The sequence below is a fragment of the Tinamus guttatus genome, unplaced genomic scaffold (assembly GCF_059628265.1).
Source record: "Tinamus guttatus ecotype Peru unplaced genomic scaffold, ASM5962826v1 Tinamus_guttatus_pri_ptg000371l, whole genome shotgun sequence".
Taxonomy (NCBI): domain Eukaryota; kingdom Metazoa; phylum Chordata; class Aves; order Tinamiformes; family Tinamidae; genus Tinamus; species Tinamus guttatus.
This window is the reverse complement of record NW_028288905.1, coordinates 381426-405204: the sequence shown is the minus strand read 5'-3', so window position 1 is coordinate 405204 and position 23779 is coordinate 381426. Positions and strand designations below refer to the sequence as shown.

Sequence of the window (23779 nt, the reverse complement as noted above, 5' to 3'; positions counted from 1 at the left end):
TGTATTAGAGAAGTCAGAACTTTTTTTCCTAATATACTTTATCCTGACTAAGAATCAAGTGAAAGTATTCTTGCTTGCAATGCAGACATATCCAGTAGAAGTATTACACTCCATGCAGCCAAAGGAGGGAAATGTTCTCAGCCTTCAGTTCTGTTCAGCAGGAGTCCAATTCATCTGACATATTCAATTTAAAAAAAATAACCAAAAGGGGAAAGATTCTAGCATCAGCCTTTTTTCATACCCTGTTGAAGGAACAGGGAAGATTATGTAGATGGGAGTGAGAGGAAACAATGTTAATCTGTTAAGCAAGGCATATTCTAACTTTTTTAAAAGCAAAAGACTGATCACCCACATTGTGTAGCACAAGCCCGAGTGATGGTTAGGATGAGCTGCCAGTGGTAGAGCCACAGATGGGCTTATTTCAGTAGGGAGTCTCCTGTATTGCTCTGTACTAGCCCTCCCATTACGCCAAGTAATGTAATAAATGTGTTTTCTGAAGTAATCATATCAAACAAAGCCTCACAAAGCCTTTGCAATTGATCATGGGCATGCATTGAAAAAAACACCAAAAAAGATACCTATGTAATGATAAAGTGGTGTATTGTATTGCAGGGCATCCTTGGCTCAGGATTTGCATTAAAAGTGCAGGAACAGCATCGTCAGAAACACTTTGAGAAAAGAAGGAATCCAGCTGCTAGTTTAATTCAGGTAAATATGAAATCAATTAAAAGATAATTGTGGGGATTTAAATACATGTTTGAAGCCAGTTTTATCATTTCAGGTTGGAGAGTTTTGTGGAAATAATGTTTGATGGATTGAATGGTTCCATGAAATAACTTTGTTCTTTCTCTTGTAACTGCCATGTGGTTCTAATTCTGTATACAGCATTATTGAGTGACATTCATAAGTCCTATCCATGACCAAGGGACCAAGTAGAGGATGTCAACTACATGCCTTCTTGCTCATTGCAGTTAGTGAATTACTTGGAAATACAGAATTCATCCCTAGACAACTGGACTGACAGCATACTGACTTACCTATATTACATTACTTTTCACTACTAAAGTGTTGAGAGTGCTCCAAGAGTGATATACTTGGTGAGAATGAAAAGTGTCCTGTACAGAAAATTGCTTTCAATGACATTCAAATTAGAAGGTAGAAATGAAGCAATTGTGAAATGTCTGAGACTGTCTGAAATGGTTTCAGCTGCAATAGTAACAGAATGGTACAGATCGACATTTTAGAAAAAAAAATAAAAGCAAATAGAAAAAAGTAAAAGCAGCATGATATCTGCTAGTTTTAACAGCTGCTTTGAAGCATTTATTTTCTTTAACTTACAGTTATAGTTAAATTAGAAGGGAATTTAGATAATTGAATTTAGAGTTAATAGTTAGCCTAATAGGCAATAGCTAGTTAATATGTAATTTATAAGGAAAATAGTCTTCTAACATCTTGATTTATTTTCTTGGAATAGTGAGTGCTTTGTATGTGTCCCATATGCTATTTTTTCATTCTGATAAAAATGAAAAAATAAATCGAAATAAAATAGCTGAGCATAAACATACTAGAGTTCCATTATAAGTTCAGGACAGATGCAAATCTGTCTTTGAAGCACTCCTCAAATTAATGTTTCCATTATTTTTGTTCAGTGATGGTTAAATTGTTAATATTGTTAAATATTAATATTTAACATTTATTGGAATAATTAATAAATACAAATCAATTCATTTTGTATCTAGCACACTGTAGAATTAACAAAACAGATCTTTTCAGACACTGATTCTTCCTTGAAATTAAAGTTAAGTGGAAAGAGAAATCAGGTATAATAGATTTACACTTCGATAGGTAGCTCATTTTATTATCATATGACAGTGCAACCAAAATATTTATAAAACAACCTGCTAAATAGATTAATAGCAGCTGACCAACTAGTCTCCAAAAGTGACTAGTGGGAAGAATCATCATGAATGGAAGACACTCATGGTGGGATCCCAAGGGTGTGAAGGCTAAAGGTTGTTCAACATATTCATTAGTGATCTTGAAATTAATGTGAAGTTGTTGCTGGAAATACTTGCTGATGGCAGAAGGCCTGGCAGAGTGTTAAAGATGAGTTTGGGATTTGGGAGCCCAAGAGTGGCCTGGATGGATCAGGCTGGAAGGATTCCAACCAAATCCTTAGCATACTAAATACAAAACTACATCAAGGAACAGTGAAATCAGGCTATCAGTACAGGCACATATCCAAGTAATGGTGCCTCTGGAAAGGATCTGACCGCAGGTGAGAAGAGCAGAGGAGAAGGAGAAGCAGAGGGGAAGGATGAAAAGCTTCACATGTTGCTCTGACGAGTCTTGCTACAGCCCTTAGCTAAAGAAACAGAAGGGCAGTAAGTAGGAGGCTGCTGATGTTACCACTGTACACTGTTGAATCACTGGTTAAAACTGAACTGTATAATACAGACATACTTCTCCTGTTTTGTTTAGCTCGTAAGAAATATTTAGTGTGAATATTATTTGAACGTAGAAGTCTGTAGAGAAAATGCTGGAAACTGCAGGGCTACTTAATGTAGCAGATGGAAGCATAAAAAATATCTCTGGCTATAAGCCGAAACCAAACAGTTTCATATTAAAAATAATGCACAGTGAGAATGATTAACCAGTGGAACAGCTCATAAAGTAAGTGGCACTTCCTTCATCTGCTGCTGAAGACTAGATGTATTTTTACAGATATACCTATGGTGTCAAGCTCAAAGCTGGATGTCTGTGTGACATGCAATGGTTTTAAGTATATAGGAAGCCAAACTCATTAACTTAACTCTTAATTCTACCCTGAAACATCCAGCATAACATGGCAATACATGTAATATTTTTTCATTTTATTGCAAGTTCAATGGCAGCAACAGGAAGTGCCTGTTTGCAGCTGAATAGTTTTAAAGCAAATGCTAGTTCGAGGAGTCTACATTTTTTAAATGTATTTGGTTTAGGATTAGTGTAGAATGGGGATAATACTAAGACTACTCTGGCTTTTCCATGCTGCTGTAATTTTTGCATTTTTAACATCTATTTGATGCTAAATGGGAACTGGACTCTATGTTTCTCTTCATACAAATATAAATCACCAGCTAGAGTTAAAAAAAAAAAAAAAGGAAGAAGAACCGAATCTAAGAATTCCATTCTCTCATCCAGGCTGATGCCACAAATATCAGAGCCAAGGACCTGGAGATAATAGTTAACCAGGATCACCACCTGACACCTGTTGGGTTTTGGTTGATACATGCCTATACCTATGCCTGTATGCCTATGTCTATGCCTACATAGCCTCACTGTAGGAGGAGAGTGTGTTATGGGAAGGAAGGAATGAAGAAAGGAAAGATATCTAGGAAACTTTAAAAGGTGTCAGCACAGATGCTCAGCTAGTACATATTAATATATTATGCTGACATCAGGGAAACCATACCAGTTTTTGAAATGAGGATATGTCTTACTATCCACATGCAGTTATAAATCTAAATGGTAAAATCTAAATTCAGTGTTCTGCTTTGGTCTCACCTTTGAGATCATTTAGTTCAGTCTCAAACATTCAGCAAGTTTCAAACCACAGAGAATACTTCACTTTTCTTCTAACTACTTTATGTCTGATTTTCAGTATTGTTTACAAAACGTATTATGACACTTTCTTTACCTCAGACTGCACGCGTGTGTGGGTTTCCCCTATGGGATTTTCACACCTAAATCACTGCATTGCTTACTGAGCTCCTTTATGGGCTGAGTATCTTTTAGCACTTCACATGGCCAGTACCTCTCACTTTACCATGTTACGATGCACCAAAGTGTGGCTAGGTTTCGACTGGTAGCAATATTTTCTGTGTCGATGTGATAGCTCACATCCCAGTCTGAGCGAACTCAGCTCTCTCCATACTCAATGTGGTGGCATTGGCACTTCATGTTCTTGGTTCCTTTGTGCTTTTCTATTGTTTCCCCATACCAGGCTACTTGGCGGTTTTATTCTACTGATGCCAGCCGAACAAACCTGACAGCCACCTGGCGATATTATGAAAGTATTCTTCCTCCCCTCAGGCATGTATCAGTGCTATGAATGATAAAAGAAAGCCATAACTTGTATTGGTTACTAATCTGCTTTTCAATTTTTTGTTTCATCCCCTGCTCCCTCTTGCCTTGTTTTTCTTTTTTGTCATATATCCTGCACGTAGTGTGTATGGCGTAGTTATGCGGCTGATGAGAAATCGGTTTCCATTGCTACCTGGAAGCCTCATTTGAAGGCCTTGCATACCTGCAGCCCTACAAAGTAGGTACAACTATGGCAGCTGGTGCTGTTCTTGATGTCTGTTCAAGCTTTTAGAGAATTAGTATTTGTCTGTTTTGTCTTGTTTTGTCTTCTCAAGTCCTCTCATTAAAAATTTCAACTAACAAATCAGGGCAGTATTATCTAGGAGCCTGGTACAATGGGTCAAACACCCATTTCCATTTATCTTGAGATATATCACTGAACACAGGCATTAGAAATATTCTCTGCTACAAAAATTCCTATGTCAAGGTTAACATTTTCCTACTATCCATGTTCCACAGCAGCAGCTCTTTAGCAGCAATCAGAACCCACTAATAATCACAGTCTCCATTTTGAAGTTGCACTAATTCCTCCTGCATGCTCTCAGTCAAGATGTATTATTATTTATAACAGACTTATAGAAGAACACATCTCCTGGGGAGTACTGCTTATTGCTGGGCAAAACGGACTCCCTTCAATCTTGATCCTGAGCCAAATTCTGGTATAAATCCATGTCACTCTGTATAAACACCAGTTTGTGCCCATTGAAGGTCAGGGGTGAAGGTCCCTGATCTCAGGGAGCCCAACTCCCTGCCAGAGAGTGCCCCGAACGCACCCGCTGCACGTCCCCATCTCGCCTCTCCCCAGTCCCTGCTTCCCGGGGCTCAGCACCAGCTGCTCTCCTGCTAAATGTTCTGGATGGGCATCTGGGCTGGGGTGGGCAATGGAAAGTGCCCCTTCCTCTTGCCCTGAAATTGTCCTGCGTGCCCAAAAGCGGACTTGCTCGGAGGCTCCGTCCCCAGTCATTTGTGCCACGGCATGCACATCTCTTCGTCTAGTCACTTAGTCACTTGTTAGGATCCACAATCTTCTGAGCAAATAGACATTTGCGTGAGATTTCTCCTTTATCAACTCAAATCAATATATTTGTTAGCCCAGTACCAAATTCTCACCAAAAAAAAAGTTATAATATTAATACAGAGCTCATTCCTTAAGTTCATTAGTATTTTTATAGTCTTCTTCTTTATATTCTATTAGTATTTTATATTCTGAGGACTGTAGCTATGTATAAGTCTAGGGAGGAGATCATGGCATTCGGTATCTCCCTAGGGGGAATCACCCCCCCCATTATACACACAGCCAGTGGAAGGTAGCCTAAAAGACTTGATGCCCCAGTTTGACAAACAAGAAAAGTACATAGATGTATTTTTTTATTTATGTATTTGTTTGGTTGAAAATTCACAGAGCACTGGTAGTCCAAGACAATTCACTAGTTTACTATTCACTAGAATAAGATTTAGCAGAAGGTAGTAAATTGATTGATCCTATACAGGGCACAAGTCAGAGAATAAAAGGTATTAGATAAAGATCAAAAAGAAATGCAATGAGAGTCTTATAGGAAAGCTGTGATAAGCGTCCTAACTGTTGTTATTGCAGACAGTTCAAGAGAATTAGTGGTTTCTCCCAAAACTGGGTGATGAACATCCACATGACAGTAAAAAGGTAATCGTGTGCCAAAAAGCTCAGCCAAATAAAGGTTTGGCTGGGTACCCAAAGCTGATCTTTGAATTTCAAAGAGTTGACAAGAACAGAGCCTTAAGTAATCCATTACCACAAGTATAATTCCAAAATGCTTCAAACTAAAAGGAGCTTTTAGATTAAAAGTTACATGGAATATTGATTTTAATAAGTGAGCAATTCTTTTGCCATATACAAACAGGTTGAAGGCAACATTTGTATAAATAAATTGATATGAAATTATATAAATAATTACATAAGCAATGAAGCTGTATCCCACCTAAAAAATTCTAAAACATGTCCCTCGAAAAGTGCATCTAACTGTTAATTTAAATAAGCCTATTTCTGCAATATCCTAAAATTAAACCATTTTATTTACTAGAAATAAAATCTAATAAGAGTCTTGTCTAATAAGAGTCTACAGCCTTCTGTTATGTATGTGTCAGCAATGCGTTTTGCCTAAGTGCTTTGCCAACTCAGTCTGCAGTGGTATGTACAAAGCATGTTATGCATGTGTTAAAACAACTGAAAAGTTTATTTTTCAAAAGCATTGTAGTTACAAGTCTTGCTTGAATGTTTTTGTGGTTGCCCTGTAATGTGTGTGTTGTACGCTACTTTATTTAACATATCCATTTACAGTTTAGCATATATCTAACATCATCTGTAACTAAGTAATGTGATTACTATCTGCATAACAAATATGTTTTTCCCTCCCACTCCCTGACCTGAAGAAAAGAACAAGGGGAAGCTTCTAGCAGGTTTGTAGCTTCTTTTATTTCTTATATTTTCTAAATCTTTTTCTCCTTAAGGAGTTTTTAATGGTTCTGCACAATAGGCTCAATGAATTGTAGTGCTTTACTGATAATAAAGACAGATCTCACTTGTATTTAGCTTACACTGTTAGGATAGCGCTGCAGGGATTTGCTTCTTTGTCTCAGTTTTCTCGTGGGAAAACCAGGTTTTATCTTTTTAGCTGTATGTGTTAACGTAGCTCTCGGTGCAGCACGGCAGATGAGGAGCAGCACAGTCTGCCCAGGCTCCGGCTCTGGGGAAGAACGATGCAGCATCACGAGGGATGCTCCAGGGTGAGGACAGCCCTGGAGGCGTGCGGCCTGCCCTGGAGGCGTGCGGCCTGCCCTGGGGGCGTGCGGCCTTGCAGGCACCGAGGGCCCCTTTCCCTTGGCGCATCCTGGCTCTTCCCAGGACAGCAGTCCCTCGGGATGATGGGCTTTGCTCTGCTTGGCAAGCAGCTTACCTGCTCGTCCGCAGCGCCCGTCCCGTGGGAGCTCGTAGACATCACCCCCACAGCCTGCCAGCCAAGACCCACCTCGTATAAGCATGACGGCTCCGTCAAACCTGCTGTCCGCACTCCTCCAACAGTAACAAGGCACCTTTGCCTTTTGAAAGGTGAGACCCAAGCTGGCAGCAAGTGGTTGTGCATCTCCTGACGTTACCACCTCCAGAGCAGAGCTTTGAGAAAGGGCCGTGTGTTCCCAGCTTCACCAGTGAGCACTTGCAGAGACAAATGTACTTATGAGAAGTAGGAGCTAGATGTGAGAAACACCCAGCCAATTATGAAAATTACATTGGAGGCTCCCTGTTAGTGATAACGATTGTGATTTTAAAATAAGTCAATGATTTAGTAATTTTTTTTCAATTTATATTTCACTCTTCAGAAAATCTTATTTATTGTGTGCTGTAACTGCCGTGTATTAGCGTGTATTAGGGTAGGTATAAAAACGAACTTGTTAACACAATATCCTGTTAGCACAATATTAAAGACTTGTTTTCCAGTGACTTCTACCAAATAGCCTATTAAAAATTGCATTTATAAAGTCAAGATGAACCTATGCTTTTGTAAAAGAAACAGCAGTGTGCATTTTCCTAGAAAATCCACAATTTTAACATTTTTCTGAGATTCTGGTCTACAGTAAACGACCTACAGGCCACTCAGTGCTTTTTAAAAAGGTGTGTTTTTGTCTATGGCTGTTTATAATTCTTATGCTGATATATTGCAGTATGTTTGTGTCATTTAAAATCCATGTCGTGTATGTGGTCTTTTGTGGTAAAAGTGTAAATGCAAAAACTTCTGCAACGTACTTAGAGGTAACTGTCCTCGACTGTTTAACTTCTTTCTTACTGCAATGCTGAGTGACTTGCATGGGATGCTGTGTTAACTAAGCTGCTGCTTGTTTCACTCCAGATTAAGATGTGTTGATACCAGCAGTGCATTGGATTGCTTTCTGAACACGCTTTTTGCTCTTTACTCCATTTTAGTAATAGTGCAAAAAGACATTTCTTGCTTTAGGTAAAAGATCATTTTTATTACCTATTAAAATGAATTCTGTGTTTACAAACAGGAATTTTTGTGCTTCAGCATTTATAGAGACCTGCAGTTTTTCTTTAGGTAGCTAAATTAGGTTGCTGGGTATTTAAGAAAGAGCACTGTGCTGCTGAGGCTGCAGCTTCATGCTCGTTTTAATACAAATATGTTCAACACATTCTATTTTTTGTTTCTCAAAAGATCACATGTGTTCTACTTAATCATTTATCACACTAATTAATGGCAGCCTTTCTGGTGTTTTCCTTGCTGCAACGGGGCTGGCTCTGGACTCTGACTCTGTCAGAGCTCTGCAAGCAGTTTATAATCCTATATTTTAAATTAACTGTATCTATAAATCTATAGATATTGATCTGTATTTCACTATATCTATATCTGTTTATTTCTGCTCAGTTACACATGGTGGCTGAAGTTCTTTCTGTGCAGGGAACCGGCTCGAGACTGATGAATCTTACAACACATTGAGAACACAAGCGTTTTTAAGCTCTGTGTATTCTACACATTGGTTTTCTGCAGAGAACTTATTTCAGCCATCTAGTGCAGGCTTCTTTTATCATTTTAAATAAATAGTGGGCCTGAGTAAGGATCAGCTACTCAGGCAACTTTCTCTGGTGGAATCTGGTTGAGTTTTGCTAGAATAGGAACTTGGGGAAAAAGGGGTATCATCATCCCTCTGAGACACTCAAGTACATTATACTCTGGAATTCTGTCCACATACTTCTGTATCATCTCTGTTTCTAAACGTAGATTTAATGTAAATTATTATCTTTGCATGCACCACATGAAAAAAGAAACAACCTGCGATCAAGAATCTAACTTGATTTGGAAAACCTAACCCCTACCTGGTAGCAGATTGCTTAGTAACGTGGTCCTCTATTTCCCCTCACTCCCAGTAAGCTTTGTAGTAATAAACAGAAGCTCTTCAGGATGTACACCCCTCGGAAACATAGGTATTCAGCATCCTGCCTATTCACTTGATGTTTGAGAATGCCAACTAACATCAGGTGCATGATTCATTGACTTCCCCTTCTCAGTGCTTTCAAGTTCCTTTCTTCTTCAAAGGACTCCTCATGTTCTTTTTTTATTTTTTTCCCTCAATGCTTGTAATTCCCCTCCTTGCTTGTTGCCTGCAATGACATTAATACAATGGCAATACTACTGTTCTCTGAAGTTCACCCAGTTGCACAATTGCAGCACGCCATGGTTTGCTCAGCCCCATCTTCCACCTCTGCCTGAGACTTGAACTTTTGGAATGTGCTTTCCTGACAAGACCTGCAACAGTGGTTGAATATTTGGATAGCGCAATTTCCCCAAGTCCAAGAGGATTTTTATAGCCATAGTAGTTGGGTTCTCTGTCACATGACTAATAATTGGCAAGGAATATTAAGATATAACATGCTAGGCCATATCAACTTTTAAAACATATAGTTGCTATTGAGAAGAATCCCCTTGGACACAGCTTTAGAAGTTGTGCCTGCATCCTATGTTTACAAGGTAGAGAAATGCATGTGAAAACAACATCTGCTTCAGTTGAATTCTGTTGAAACATTGTCTCTCTTACCAAAAATGGTAATTCCTAGATCTTAAGGAGATCTTAAAGGGATCTTAAGGGAGAAATCTCTTGATTTACAACTAACGTTTATTACAAATTTTCCATATTAAAAAATAAAATCAATGAAAGTACAAACTGATGATAAAAATGAAGCAAAATAGTTTCTATAGATCAGAAACTGTTTTGAAAAATAAAAAATGCACAAAAATATAACTTTTTTTCTATTTGAAAATTAAAACATTATGTCTTGAAATTCATGTCATTACTCATTGAAGGTATGAGATATAACACCATGTTTCTTGGATTCATGCTTCTAGCGTGAGACTGGTGGAGAAGACTTAAAACATTTGAACTTCAGGCGTTAGACTTTACAGTCCTATTTAGCTTAATTTCAGTGAAGTCATATATTGACTTGGACATTCATATTTACTGAAAATTGATTCCTGGAAATTAATATTTATTTTTGATTGCCGATATTGAAAAGCTGAAAAACAGATCATAAATTGCAACTGGTGAGAAGGTGCTGCAAGTCTGAGATTGAAGCAGGGCACAGAATGAATGTGATGACAAATGTAATGGAAGATAGGGAAACAGAGGAGTGGGATGGAGAACCAAAGAGATGCACAGCTAACCAAAAATTATAGTAAGGCGGGCCATGCAAGATAGACAGAGCTATAAGTACAAGCAGGAAAAACAAATGTTCATCAGCACTTATCAATTAAAATAAAATCAAGTCTAGTCATTTGATCCATCACAGAGTAGCGTTCAGTGCTCCTGCAGTGAAGCTACACTGACCTCTAGTGTCGGTAAACACAATTCTTTCACCAGTCACTGACGGAAAAGACAAAACTTGGAGGGGGGGAAATCATACGAAGTCCTTTGCTGTCAGAGGGAAGTGAATGGTTGGTGCATGTCCTGATCAGGAAGAACGAGTGGTCAGGTCCTACAGCTCATCTTTCATGAGACAGAAGATTAGAGAGAAATCACTAGCATCCTCCTCCGAGGTTCCAGCTGTAACTGATCTCCACTGAAACGGGCTTCAAAGCTCCAGCATTATCGTTGTGAAAATATTCCCAAGCCTGCCGCCTTCAAGAGAAGTTTATCACTTGGGCCAAAGAGAGCGCCACTACTAAGGAAGATTGCGATTGAAAGTAACTGTGTATAGAAACTAGCTAGAAAAAAATGCCAATCAGAAAAGATCTATAATAGAAAGACACAAATCTAAAATAATATATAGAGGAGCAGGGACAATTGTGATTCTCTCAAATTCTTGTCTTATTAGGCTTGACTTGGAAGTCCCTGTGTTGCAGAAAGCATTAGACATCCATTTTTCAGATTCTGTGGTTCTGCCTTCTGGACCAGTGTTCAAGTTCAGTTTGGTGATTTTCAGGAATTTGTGAATTTCCCATGGGTATTAACAGACTCACATTAACTCAAGGCATTCCCTTCAAATATTTTAAAGAAAGGAGAAGAGAGGAAGAGAAAAAATGTAATTGGCTAAGTCCTGCAGGAGGTGAAGGATTGTTAGTGGGAACAGTGCTGATCCAACCAACACTAAATTCAGAGTAAAAGGCCCAAAAGTTTCAGTGGCCGATAATTCAAGTGTGAAAAAGAAGGTCCAAAGACATTTGAAATGTCATAAAAGTGGTCTATGGTCTCCACTTCTATTGCAACAGGCCACCAGAAGCCAGGAACTATACTTTCACTGCGAGAAAAAAATGGTCAAGATGCCTGAAAAATGCATAGCTTCAGTGATTCCTTCTGATAGGTTACCTGCCTGTAGGACGTATAGAAGAGTCTTGTGACCTGGTGCTTCCGAGGACAGTAGTTTTCTTCTCCTGGGCCTGGGCCTGAATTCCCCACATTGCCAGCAGTGCAAGTTTTGCCTGTGCCAGGGAGTCGAGCAGGACCCAGGGCCTTTGGAAACAGGCCACTCCTGAGCATTTCCCACCGGTCTCAGGGTAGGAACAGCAATCCAAGAGTGGGGAACTGCTACAGTTGGTGTCTTTGGAGAAACTCAAAGGCCAAACCAGAGTTTCCAAACCCTCCATCCCATTATGGTTCAGCACTCTCAGCATGGGTCCTTGGCATGCAATTACACTGCCATTACTGCAAACAGCAGGTTTCAGGTGTGAAGTCAGCATTTTGAATTAATATTTTCATTCTCGACATCGCAATTCTGCAAATGTCTCTAGTACAGATGAAGTGTCTACTGTTTCTTTCACCATTGGCTCATTGCTTTGAGTTGGAGAACTAAAGATACTCAGGTTAAGTAGCCATTGTGTATTACTCAGTTTTTGTAAATGAAATGAGCCTATACTATGTGCCCAAGTCATTTAAAGGCAGACACTGTTTACATCAGTCCAAGTTAATTGACATAAGAACGTGTGCTTTTTTCATTTTTCTGTTTTCATTTTTAGTTTGGAGTTACTGCGATAATAAAAGAAAAATTATGACTCATACTAATCTGAATTATGACTAGCTTATTGATTTTCCTTTCATGCTAATTAGTCCAAGAGGAAGAGAGCTGTCCAGATTTTTTTTTACTTGTAAGATTTGTCAATAAGTTAATAATTTGATTTCATGCTTGAATTACTGTTCCTGAAATTTCAGCCCTAAGATGAGTAAATACAGCATGTAGGACACATGCCTAGAAATAATACCTGTAAGAAGTTCATTTTGATTGTGTTGCTCATGCTGTATAACATGCAATAATGTGGCTAATAAATACTTCCTAGATTATATTTTCGTTAAATCCAACAATTCAAAAGATTCCAGAACTGAAATGCAATTAAGTCATAAATGTAATTTTCATTGAGAGATACATTTTAGAACTTGCTTTTGTTTCGAACAGTTGGTTCTGAGGATCTTTTGCATTGAAAACAAAACAAGGTTTAGTCCTGCAGGTGTGGGTAACAATTTGCAATGGAAAGAGATGACATTTCCAGCACCATCATGTGTTTGTTTCAACAATTGCCTACTCTGGGCAAGGGAGGAAGGGGGCTAGATTGAGAAATTATACTAAAGGTATTCCTTCAAGTGATTCAACATGCCATATAGAAACACATTTATCTAATAATCTTTCTGTTGTCATGCTTATTTTATAGCATTCTTGAAACTTAGCTCATTATAAGTGTCGCAGCATGTTCTTTGCCTGCAACAAACTGCATCCTTTCAAGTCTCAGTGATGTCTGTATTCAGATTGAAATGCTGTGCTCTGCTCTGCTATGCCTGGAAAAGATATCTGATTATCTCAACATTTCACAGCCACAGAAATTTATAATTACATTCCATTTCATATAATTACATATTAACACGCTCTTTTCAGAGCACAGTTGGTTAAACATTTAAGAAAGGAATAATGCATTTTAGCGTTAGCTAATTATCTGCAAAAATTGATTCTGTTGAAAAACATCTCTGAGTGACCTTCCCAAGTTAAATGCAAAGACTGTGGGGAAACTAGAAAGTGCTTTAACTTCAGACTGACATATAATTTTCAGGCAGACTGTCTTTGCCAAAGGTGGTCTAAAAGAACCCCCCAAATCCTACTCCATGTGGTAAGCCTAAAGCATCACCTGTTCCATCTCTTCCCTTGCAAGAATAGGGTCGACCTTTGATCAGGAAAACCCTTCCCCTTGTACAAGCAGTTGAACTTAACCTCATAGATAAAACGTGTGTTTGTTTCCAAAGCAAGTTTTTCTTTTCCCTTTGTGTCTTCTGCTTCAAAAAGAGCCAGAAGAAAACAAGAACCAAAAAAGAAGTGCTAGATAATGACAGATATATGCGGATAGTTGGGGTGACCACAACAACTCCTACATATATTTTCAGATGTGAAGAAACGTAATTTAAGCACCAAAAAAGTAGAAACTCTACATATGCAACATTCAGCTGGCTGAAGTGGGAAGGTCATGAGCACAGGAAGGAAAATGATCAGTTTACTGTTGGCCAACTGTAAGCTCACAGGCCACCTTTGATCAAGGAGTCACAATCATTAGCTTGGCTGGGCTGTGGTAACTCTCTAAAGAAGTGCCTGCTGCAGGTGACAAGTTCCCAGCTTAATCTCAGGTAATGACTTTATTGAGCACACAGTGTAACATTACATTTCCATTAATCAGTCATCATACTGATCACAATCCTGTCTTGGATGTCTTGTTACTCTTGGTTTTGTCATGTCCAAGTGCCGTAACAAGGGATTCTGAATAAGAGTGTTCGCTAACTGCATATGAAATGTTGGAAAGTGCCACATCTTGAAAAAGCATGAGTACTAACAAACAGCAATATTCCTGCCTGCTTAAAAAAAAACTACATGGCATGCAGTAATAATAAATACTTTTTTTTCCTTGTTTATTTGTAGAGATGGTCAGAAATGCACTGAGCTGGACAAACTAACATGGAAATAAGCCAGATAAAAGTTCAAAGCATAAAAAATAGAGATTTTTCTGTAATCATTTGCTTAGATTTGTTTCTATTTGTTGATTTTAATTTCCAGTACAACATTATTCTGTCCTGTAAGACAGACAGTGATTGATAATACTACTATCAAACAACAATTATATCAAATCAGTTTCCTTTCCAGGTGAAATAAATTCCATGAAAATAAAAGTGCAGAACTAACTGATTCATACTGCTTAGAATTTTTAGAAATTATTTGCATAATATATGATAGAAGAAGATGGAGTGCAGGACTGTGGAATAAAATATATTTCTCTTCTTCACAGTCAAAAGTTAAGTTTCAAAGAGCGGGTCCGGATGGCCAGCCCACGAGGTCAAAGCATTAAGAACAGGCAGTCTTCGGTCGGGGATCGCCGGTCACCAAGCACTGACATTGCTACGGAAGGGAGCCCCACCAAGGTTCAGAAGAGCTGGAGCTTCAATGACCGGACCCGTTTCAGGCCCTCACTGAGGCTGAAGAGTTCCCAGCCAAAACCAGTGGTTGATGGTAGGAATTTTTAATGCCTAATTTTACGCTGCAAGCTGTTCCCAGGGTTGTCATGCCCTTGAACACCAGGGCTTTGAATGAGAACCATTCAGTACGCGTGTACGTACACGAATCTCACATCGTGGAAAAGGGACATGAAAGAGGGAAGAGATGTTAGAAAGCTTCGAACAGGGTGCTGAGGTGGTGTCAGATGTTTGGGATGTTACTTCTGCCCCACATTTCCCCAGGGATTTGGATTTCTGTAGTCGCTCTTTTTCCCCACTTAGGAATGTTTTATTGTTTCCTATGGTACCCACTGACAAAAAACAGGGGGAACAGTCTAGGAAAGGAGGGAGTGACCCTGACTGTGTGTGCAAATTACAGGGTGAATCAGGTGATCAAAATAAAGAAGTGGGACTTTAAACCCTTTCTGTGAGAGCCGTCATACATGCTACTTCTAGCAATTGTCAGTAAAAACATTCAGACAAGAGTGTAATTTTGGTATCTGCTTCCTTTTTATAGCATATGTTGTCACCAACATGTAGGTTGGCAAAACACCCATAGAACTGAAATGCCCTATCCCTCATCTAAGAAAACCTTACACAACACCTTCAGGAAAAGCCTGTGTGAATAAACATTTCCTGAAGGGCCAACAAGACAAACCTTAGTGTTGCTAAGGTCAGCCCCTGTGGAGAGCCTCAGAGATACAAATCCTGAGTTTGTGTGTATTAAAGCAAGCCGCTGGGGTCTACCATGCCATGCATCTCGTGAGGTCCTGAGGGCCAGGTGGTTTACCATCCCTTGCACCTTTCTGGAGCAAATGGCCTGGGTGGTCTTCCAGGGAAATCGCAGTGTACAGGGTATGTGGTGCCTGCCTCACACCAGCGTAGGACACCCCAGGTGCCCGGAAAGGGGAAGTCAGAGACCCTGGAGCTACCAGAGTGTCAGAGTGAATGTAACTGAGGCGATGCTGTCTAAATGTAGGCTTCCTATGTAATCAGTTAGATAGAATGCCTATCTCCCCAAAAGACAAGCCAGAAATGACTTCATAGGTTAAACCCCTGTAACTTGCACAGCCTCTGGAAGTGAACTAACAGCAAAGCAATTTGTTGAGTACACTGCCAGTGTCTCAGCAGCTCACATGTGTTCCAGTCCCTCAGCCTATACCTCTCTCAGGAGTCCATTTACTTTTTCATCAGCCCATTTGTCATAGTAACATTTCGTAAGTGTTGCCCTAGATTTCGTCTTGAACATATTGTCATTTTTAGGAACCATCTGCATGAGAAGATCATGTTCCCTGCTAGAGTCTCTCCTTGGTGGCATAAATGGCATCTCAGGCATTTCTGTAGATAAAAGGTAATAACAACAGCAAGGAGCTCGTTGCTGTGCATAAAGCCCTAAAGATCTTGCAGAGCAAATGCGAACTGTTTCCACGTCAGCAGTTTCCAGCCACGTGTCCACCCTTATGAAAAAGGGCCAACAGATATGACCAATTTCTCATCGGTGGCAGGAGGAACAGATTCCATTGTCCTCAACATGTAGGCGAATGCCAAGTTTCCACTCTGGGACCCAGTCCAGCTACTTCTAGGAGTGGTATCATCAAATGGATGTGCAGGATGCTCACTGCCGAGAGGAAACTCCCTGCTACTTCACACAACACATTTGCAGCAAAAGACAGGCACTATCAACCTGGATGAAGTCTTTTTTTTTTCCCATGTTTGTTGCCAGTTTCACATTTTTTGCCTTCTGCAACTGACAGCATAATGGAAAGGACCTGGAGAATACATCTTTAGCTTAGAACATCATGCATTTTTCAGTGGGTGAAAATAAAGCATTAGCAGCACGTTATTCGTATCTCTCAGTTGTGAGGTCCTCTAGTCTTCCTCCGTGAGGAATTCTCAGGCTGAAGGATTAATCATTTTGGCACACTGATATTCCAGCCAAAGTAGAAGCCACTCTTTCCTAGATGAAGGTCTGGACTCAAAACAGTGCCCTTGAACCGCTTCTTCTTCTGGTGATTCTTATCTCTTTGTAGTGTGTTTGAGGGGGGAAAAAAAATTTGCAGTGAACCCTTGTTACTTGAGGCTTATGTTGGGTAAGTTTGAGTGGGCAGAACTTAGAGCTGTCCAGATGCCCTGCCTAGCACACAGGGCTGAGGGGAAGCAAAATAGTGAAACCTGGAAGGTTCTGCCATCTGCCATCAGATGTCCCACCAGAGTAAAACTCTGGAAATGCTCTCAATGATTCAAAGATGCACAAAGAATACTTCACTCTGCACATTAGCAGAAAAGAATCTGAAGTGCCAAGAGATTGTTAGTTATCTCATGAAAAATGAAAAGCCTTTCTCCCTGAGCTTTGCCTTCCACAAGAGAAGACATATGCTTGCTTTGTTTTCAGTCAATTACATTAAATTTAGGGTTCTGAGTGATTTTCAGGTAGCTGAGGTGGAGGATTAGCTACTTGCTGTGCAGGTGAGATTCACAGCACTCTATATAAAATAAAACAAAGTAACAAATGTACATTGTGAGCGGAGGGTTCAGAAGGAAAGCAAAATGATTAAATTATCTAAGAATGATCTACAACAGAAGAGCCACTGCAGCAATTTTCTAGCCTTGACTAAGTTCTGATATAGGACATGGTTGGAATCTGGACCAAAACAATCAGAAAGAGACTGCTACAAAACCTCAACATTAGCAGTTAGTCATGTAAAGGGAGCTCTCCCATCCAGACAGGAGCTTATGGAAAGCAGATAATAGGTGGAAAAGTGTTACTCAGGCTAGGCATTAAGAAAAGCTTCCTAACACTCCCCTGCTGCAGATGAAGATCATTAAAGGAGGTACCTTGGCAGTGACTAAAACACACAAGTATCTCCCAAAAGGATATTGGCATTGTTATCTTAGAGCAGCATGACCAAAACTGTTGCGTAAATGCCTTCATTTATGGGAAGCGACAGGGCTCTGAAACTGCCTATAAACCATTTATTGTTATTGCCAAAATGGGCCTGGCAACTGCAGCAATTATTTCAACTACATATGTGCATTTGCAAATTGAATCCAAACCTGAGAAAGCTTTGATGGCTGCAGAGAGCTTTGATGGCACGGCTGCAGATGCTCTCGAGAGCTTTAACAATGCTGCAGGGGAGCTAAATAGAAAACTGAGGCTTACGCAATCTGATTTTAAATATATGTCCACTCTCAGCTCAACTGTGGATTGCAACTGCCAGAATTCTTGTTGGACATGAGGCCCTGCAAAAGCCAATGGCAATGATGCCAGGATGCTGAATTTCCAAGCCCTGTTATTTTAAAGGGAATTATCAGTGCTAAACAGATAAACTGGAATTCTTCACCACGAGATCTGCCAAGACCTTAGGGGTGGTAAATTGTTACGTGTCACAGTGTGTGCATCAGATAGAAGAATCATATACAAAGGTTTTGTTGAATGATGAGAGATAAGGAACTGTGTTGTTAATAGGATCGTGTGTGCGCTGTGGGGTTTGGTCCCCAGCACATCCCATGAACTGTGGCTGGGACCATCCGGGAGAGGCAGAGCTGGCCCAGGCCAAACCTGCGCTGGAGGCTGTGCACACAGTCACACAGCACAGGTGTTGCTCTCACTGCTGCCTAAGGCCCTGTGTCTGTGCCTTCGTGTATTTGCTACTGTCGATCCAGCTGCATAGACTTACCTCACAAACTCTCTCATTTGTGGACACCTACAGTCCAGGGCTTCTATTTTTATGCTTGTTTCTTTTTCTAGGGAATACAGCTTTCTTTCCTGCTTAAATCCTGTTCCAGTCTTGTAGTGTCACAGTTGAAATAAAGAATAGATGTTATATTGTACATGCAGTTCCCAGTATGGTTGAAAGCGCCCTATTACACTTGTATTCTACCAACCTCTGCTTCCAAGCTTTTCCATGAGTTACTGCGCATTTATTGCAGCCTAGAGCCATTGTGTGGCTTTTTGAATAAAATGTCAAAAGTGTTTAGCATGGGAGATATTACAAACATATTTCATTTGATTAATTAAAAAGAACTCTCTAAGGAAATACTTGATTTCTGCACCGCCTCTGAACATTGTACGCTCACATGAACTCTAACCTCTCATTCCCTACAGAGTACTTGCATAAAGTCCTCAGGGTAGAGTATATTATAAAAACTGTGGAAAGAATGCAGTTGTGTATTTCAGCCCCCGTGTCCTCAATTACTTCCATGTTATTTATGTATTGCAAAAGTGACAGGTTTTCCTTTCAGTAGCACAAACATCATGACCTCTTACAAGGGCCACTTGATGTGGCAAAGGTCCTTAGTTTGATTGCTTTTACATCCTGGTTAGCTTAAATTTGCTGATTCAAAATGAAGCTGCATAATGTCAAAATCAAGGTGCTTGATTCGTATGGGATATGAGATTTGTGATGGGATAAAAAGACCTGTTATTTGCAATATATCAGTTTGTGCTAGTCAGGAGATTTATGTTCTTGTGATTGTTTGACTTGATCGTACAGCTCTCATTTATTACAGTTGTCACTGTAATTAATTAGTAAGATCTTATAAAAATAATCTGGCATTCTGATCAAAGCTCTGAGACATTTTTTCATTTTGTGTAAATAGTGCAGACCATTGGTTTTGAGGAGTTATTTCAGTTTATTCCAATTCCAATTCCAATTCCAATTCCATGGCCACGTGAGTCTGTAGTTTAGTGTCCATCTGCCCTGGTCTGCCCTGGTGTGTTCTTTGCTCACTTAACTGAGTGCTTGCTCAGGAGTCCTTTGTAGTGAAGGAGAAGAGCAGAGGGCCACGCAGAGGTATTAGTTGCATGAGTTTAAGGTACCCTCATCAGTAGTGAGTGAACAACACGAGTTTTGAAGCCATTCTGAAAGGATACTCATGAAACTTCCCAACCACCACGTAACTCACTTGCACCAAGATGTTTTAGCAAGGCTCTCGTTTTTATGAACTGTTGGTGAAATCCTGCAGGGCTTTGTAAAATGCAGGACTATCGTGTAGCTCTCGAAGCTAATGCTGGCATCCTCCCCTCTCACCCAGGAACCTTCCCCTTCTCCACGGACTGGCAGGGGAGAACAAAAGAGCAGAGCCGGCCTTCAGGGACCAAATGTCTCTGCCTACTACTAAAAGCCCCTTAAAACAACAGGACCAGGAAAATTCCTAGTGCTTAGGGCCTGTGTTAGTCCTTATATCAGATAACATATCAACTGATATGTGTTGTAAGGACAGGTAAAGAGACAGTCAATTAGGCATGACATTTAACCTATTAGTCCCTAGTTTAGATTTTATCATATGTAGCCATATGTATCCATAATTTCTTTTACAGATGCAATTTACTGTATATAGTGTATGTAAAGTATCAGGGATGTGTATGTACCTATGCACAAAAAGCATACATGCATGCTTGAAAAACCATGCTAGAGCAACCCATCATTTTTCTTATTTTTCTCATATGGCCAGCTAAACTTGTTGGCTAATGTATTTATAATAAGATCAGCAATTTTAACTGCAGAATTATTGTGCATATAATGAATTGTTTTTAGAAAGTCTCCTGGTTCTCCATATCATCACTCAGAATAAAAGGGACTCCTTTTTAATTAAGCAGTGGGAGCTGTTCCATGAAAGCTGTTCCATGAAAATGAAAAATAAGCCAGAACTGATTTTTTTTAAAAAGTTAAAAGGTAACTAAAGATAATTGAGACTTATTAGCAAAGAATGTTAAAATTTTAGATAATTGGAACTTGCATGCATTATTTGATAACTAATATAAATAAAGCTTCTGACCTTAAAATAATTGCATATGTGAAAAAACAGACTCACATAGTTGCAATTAATAAAAAAAAACTTTCCAATGAGACTATCCTCTATCTTTTCCGAATCTGAGCTGTTTTTGTATTTCACATATAAAATGTTGTTGGTGATATTCTTTATGATATTCTGTTTGTAAAGTTCCATACTGTACTATAGTAACATATCCTAGTTCTGATATCCCTTTCTCTACCTCAACTGGAAATACGCCTTTTTCAGGAGAAAGGAAAGGATAAAAGGAATAGGACATGCATAAAGTGCTGTCCTACACTTTATAGATACTGCACGTATGGTGAAGGCTGACATGCTTTATAGACGTGTAAAAGGTAGAGGGAGTTTTAAGAGTCCATGCAGTAAAGCCTCGCACTTCTTATCAGAGACGCGTCATAAACATGTGCTGCTGCATTTCTCTGTTCGGGGGAGCTTTGGATAACCTTATCGTTAAGTGTGAGTTTAAGTTCCATCCCAATTAGGGTTCCTTTTTTTCACTGGATTTTTCCTGTGAAGCTTAGTGAACAATCATGATTGAAACGATTTATGTGAACTGTTTCTTGAAAGACAGTCAGCTTGTTGCTGCTTTAAAGCAGAGGAAAATGTGAAAGGAAACTGTTGGTAGGAGCAGTTAGCGAAACCTGGATTCATGGCTCAACAAGCAGGAAATAGCAAAAGCTTGTAAACAGGTGAGAAGTTTTGTGTAATAAATGTAAGTTACTAAGCAGGGACACATTTTATTTTCATAAAGGGAAATTACATGAGCATAAAACATGAAGATGTTCATACTAACGATTTTTGAAGGAGATAAATAATTGAGATTTTGTGTATTATTTGGTAATTATGATTTTGGGGGCATGCTATAAAGTACATTCAGGATATCTCCTTTTCTTCCAGAATATGGGCTAAATTCCTAAATCTTGAAAACGCTCAGGGTGAAGAAAGGTACTTCAGGCACCGTGTAAAGCTAAATGAAACATGTCTAGCTTGAGGGAATCCTGCACCTAGCCTGGCTGCACAGCTGACGTTACCTAGAGCAGCATAATAGGTGCTGTAAATTGCTTTCAAAGAGGACTAAAATAACAAAATAAGGGGAGTATTAATCTTCCAGCATCCCTTCTTGAACAGGAGATGTCCTCAGACCTCAGTCTGTCTGTTTACAGCGAGACGGTTTGGAGTTTAGGGCTGCACTGGTGTCTGGCACCTCTCCTGTAGCCAACCTGTTTTTAAGCTCCCTCAAAGGCTTACGCTTGCCTTCTAGCTTAGGCTAGGATGAGCTGCCTTCCAACATCTTTGAATCATGGCTGCTTTTACTTGCCCAAAAGTTATCTGTGCTGAATCCTTCACTTCTTTCCCTTCTGGCCACTCATGCACTCAGTGAGCACAGCAGTGAGTTTGCCCCCTCGGGCTGTACTTGGGGTGTCCTACGCTGTGATCTCTGATGGCCAAAAGCAGCTCTGTGCTCAGATTAGACTGTGGAGCAGACTGGCGAGTTGCATTATGAATTGCTTGAACGTCAGTTCTCATTTCTGAACTCTGGATTTTGAATAGTAGTAATAAATTACAGCTTGGCGTAACTCAGCACCTGTGAAAACCGGCCCCCATTCATCCCTCACCTTGAGTCATGCATTACGGTGACAGCCAGATGTGCTTTTTTTAATCAAGCTGAAACAGTACTGTGCTGTAGCATGAATAATCCAGAGTTATTCGCAGACAGTCAACTTCAGGCAGACAGTCTCCCGAGTCTGAAAGACGGGTACTTAGCCTCAGCAGAATGATTCTGATTGCCCAAACGATGACCCACAGCTTAAACTACCTTCCATACAGACAGCGGAAGATCTAAGCACTTCCAAGAAAACAGTCAAAGGGTCTATATTAGGAATCATTTTACTGTTGACTATGTTAGGAGCACTGCTGCGGGCCTGGTCATGGTGCCTGCACGTGTACTTAGTCAGTGCTAGATTATGGTTGCTGGCATATGGCAGTTCTCAGAAAACAAAGAGAAGAATATAAAATCTTCTCTAATTTGTTGAACAATGTTTCTAACACTGGAAGTGTGGGGCTACGATCAGAACAGTGTCACAGTTTTACTGAAGCCAAAGTATGTTGTTAAACAGAAAACAGTTCTAAGAAACGACTTGCGATATTTTCAAAAATAATAAATCAAGCCTTGTGCCTTAGTTTTGCTCATAAATTTTTTGTCAGTGACATACAGTGTTTCAGAACAGGGCAATTTTTAGCTGATCCATTTGGGAGAGAGTCATAAGCGAGTGGAGTTTGCAGAAGGAATGTGTGCGCGCCGGGACAAACTGGGAAGTATCCGCGCGGGCCGTCCGCGAGATGGGATTCCCAAGCTGCCAAGCAGCCAGCTGGGAAGGAACGGCAGGGGAGCCTGGAGCCCTCGCTGTGCTGAACCGTTCCCCAAGACACGGTGCTCGCTGTGGGAACGAGGAGCTGAGCTGCCCACAGCGGGCGCCGGGAGCTGCTCCGGGAGCACCAGGGCTTCCGGGCCCTACAGCCGGGGCCGGGGAGGCTGGGGGGCTCGGGCAGAGCCGCTGCTGCCGACGGCTCCCCCGGGACTTGGCGCAAGTGAACTGCCGCTGCAGGAGTTCATCAGCACGCCAACTTTGATTTCGGGAGTGTTTAGGCTGGAGTTTTTCCCAAATTCTCACTATGCGTTTCCCAAACTTTCTTCCCAAGCTGGCTCAGTACTGCAAAGCAATGCGAATGTTTCCCATATGAGTCAAACGAGGTTTATGGCACATGTGACGTGATTCTGAGTACCTGCTCAGCACTGAGGTGAATTTCATGTGGGAAATCGATATCAGTGGAAATCTTAGAAAGAAAAGAAAAAGGTGATTTATTAGGGGCAGTATCTCAATTTGATGCTGGCTTAAATTTTCCCATGTCTGTCTAAAAATTTTGCCGATTTTCTAACCACATAAGCAACATGGCAACACAGATTGCACCATTCTGTCTTCCAAATGGTTCTGCAATGATATACAGCATTAAGGAAGCCCTTTTATTAATGGCAGTGTACTTGGCAAAGGACCCAGGAACTGCATCAGTGAGAGAATTGTTTAGAAACATGTTTATTTTAAACTTTTGGGTTGGGGTCTTCTGGTTCACTGGGTTTACATGGTTGTAGCTCTTGTGACCTTGGCAGAACCTATGACTAATTTAACCCAGCACGACTCAGTAGAATCAAACCGAAGAGAGATGCTGAAACTACCGCTAGTGTAAAAAAACCTCTATTTTTAGTCTGGCATTTAGAAATGAGCTGGGAGGTTTCAGCACTGCAAGAGGTTCCTGGAGAGGTTAATCTAAGGTAATGCCTGGGAAATTAGTTTAGTGAAACACTTTGTTTATT

General features: G+C 40.2%; 1 protein-coding gene across 1 annotated transcript in view; it reads left to right on the top strand.

Moving 5' to 3' along the window:
• The window catches only part of LOC148593578 (potassium voltage-gated channel subfamily KQT member 5-like), a gene marked incomplete at its 5' end in the record, with an annotated part of 44601 nt that overhangs the window by 8923 nt on the left and 11899 nt on the right, over positions 1-23779 (top strand). The window contains 4 exons of the mRNA XM_088530402.1: positions 613-708; positions 4209-4303; positions 6532-6558; positions 14412-14632. Of these exons, the coding sequence (XP_088386528.1) occupies positions 613-708; positions 4209-4303; positions 6532-6558; positions 14412-14632 (439 nt within the window). The remainder of the gene's footprint in view (positions 1-612; positions 709-4208; positions 4304-6531; positions 6559-14411; positions 14633-23779) is intronic.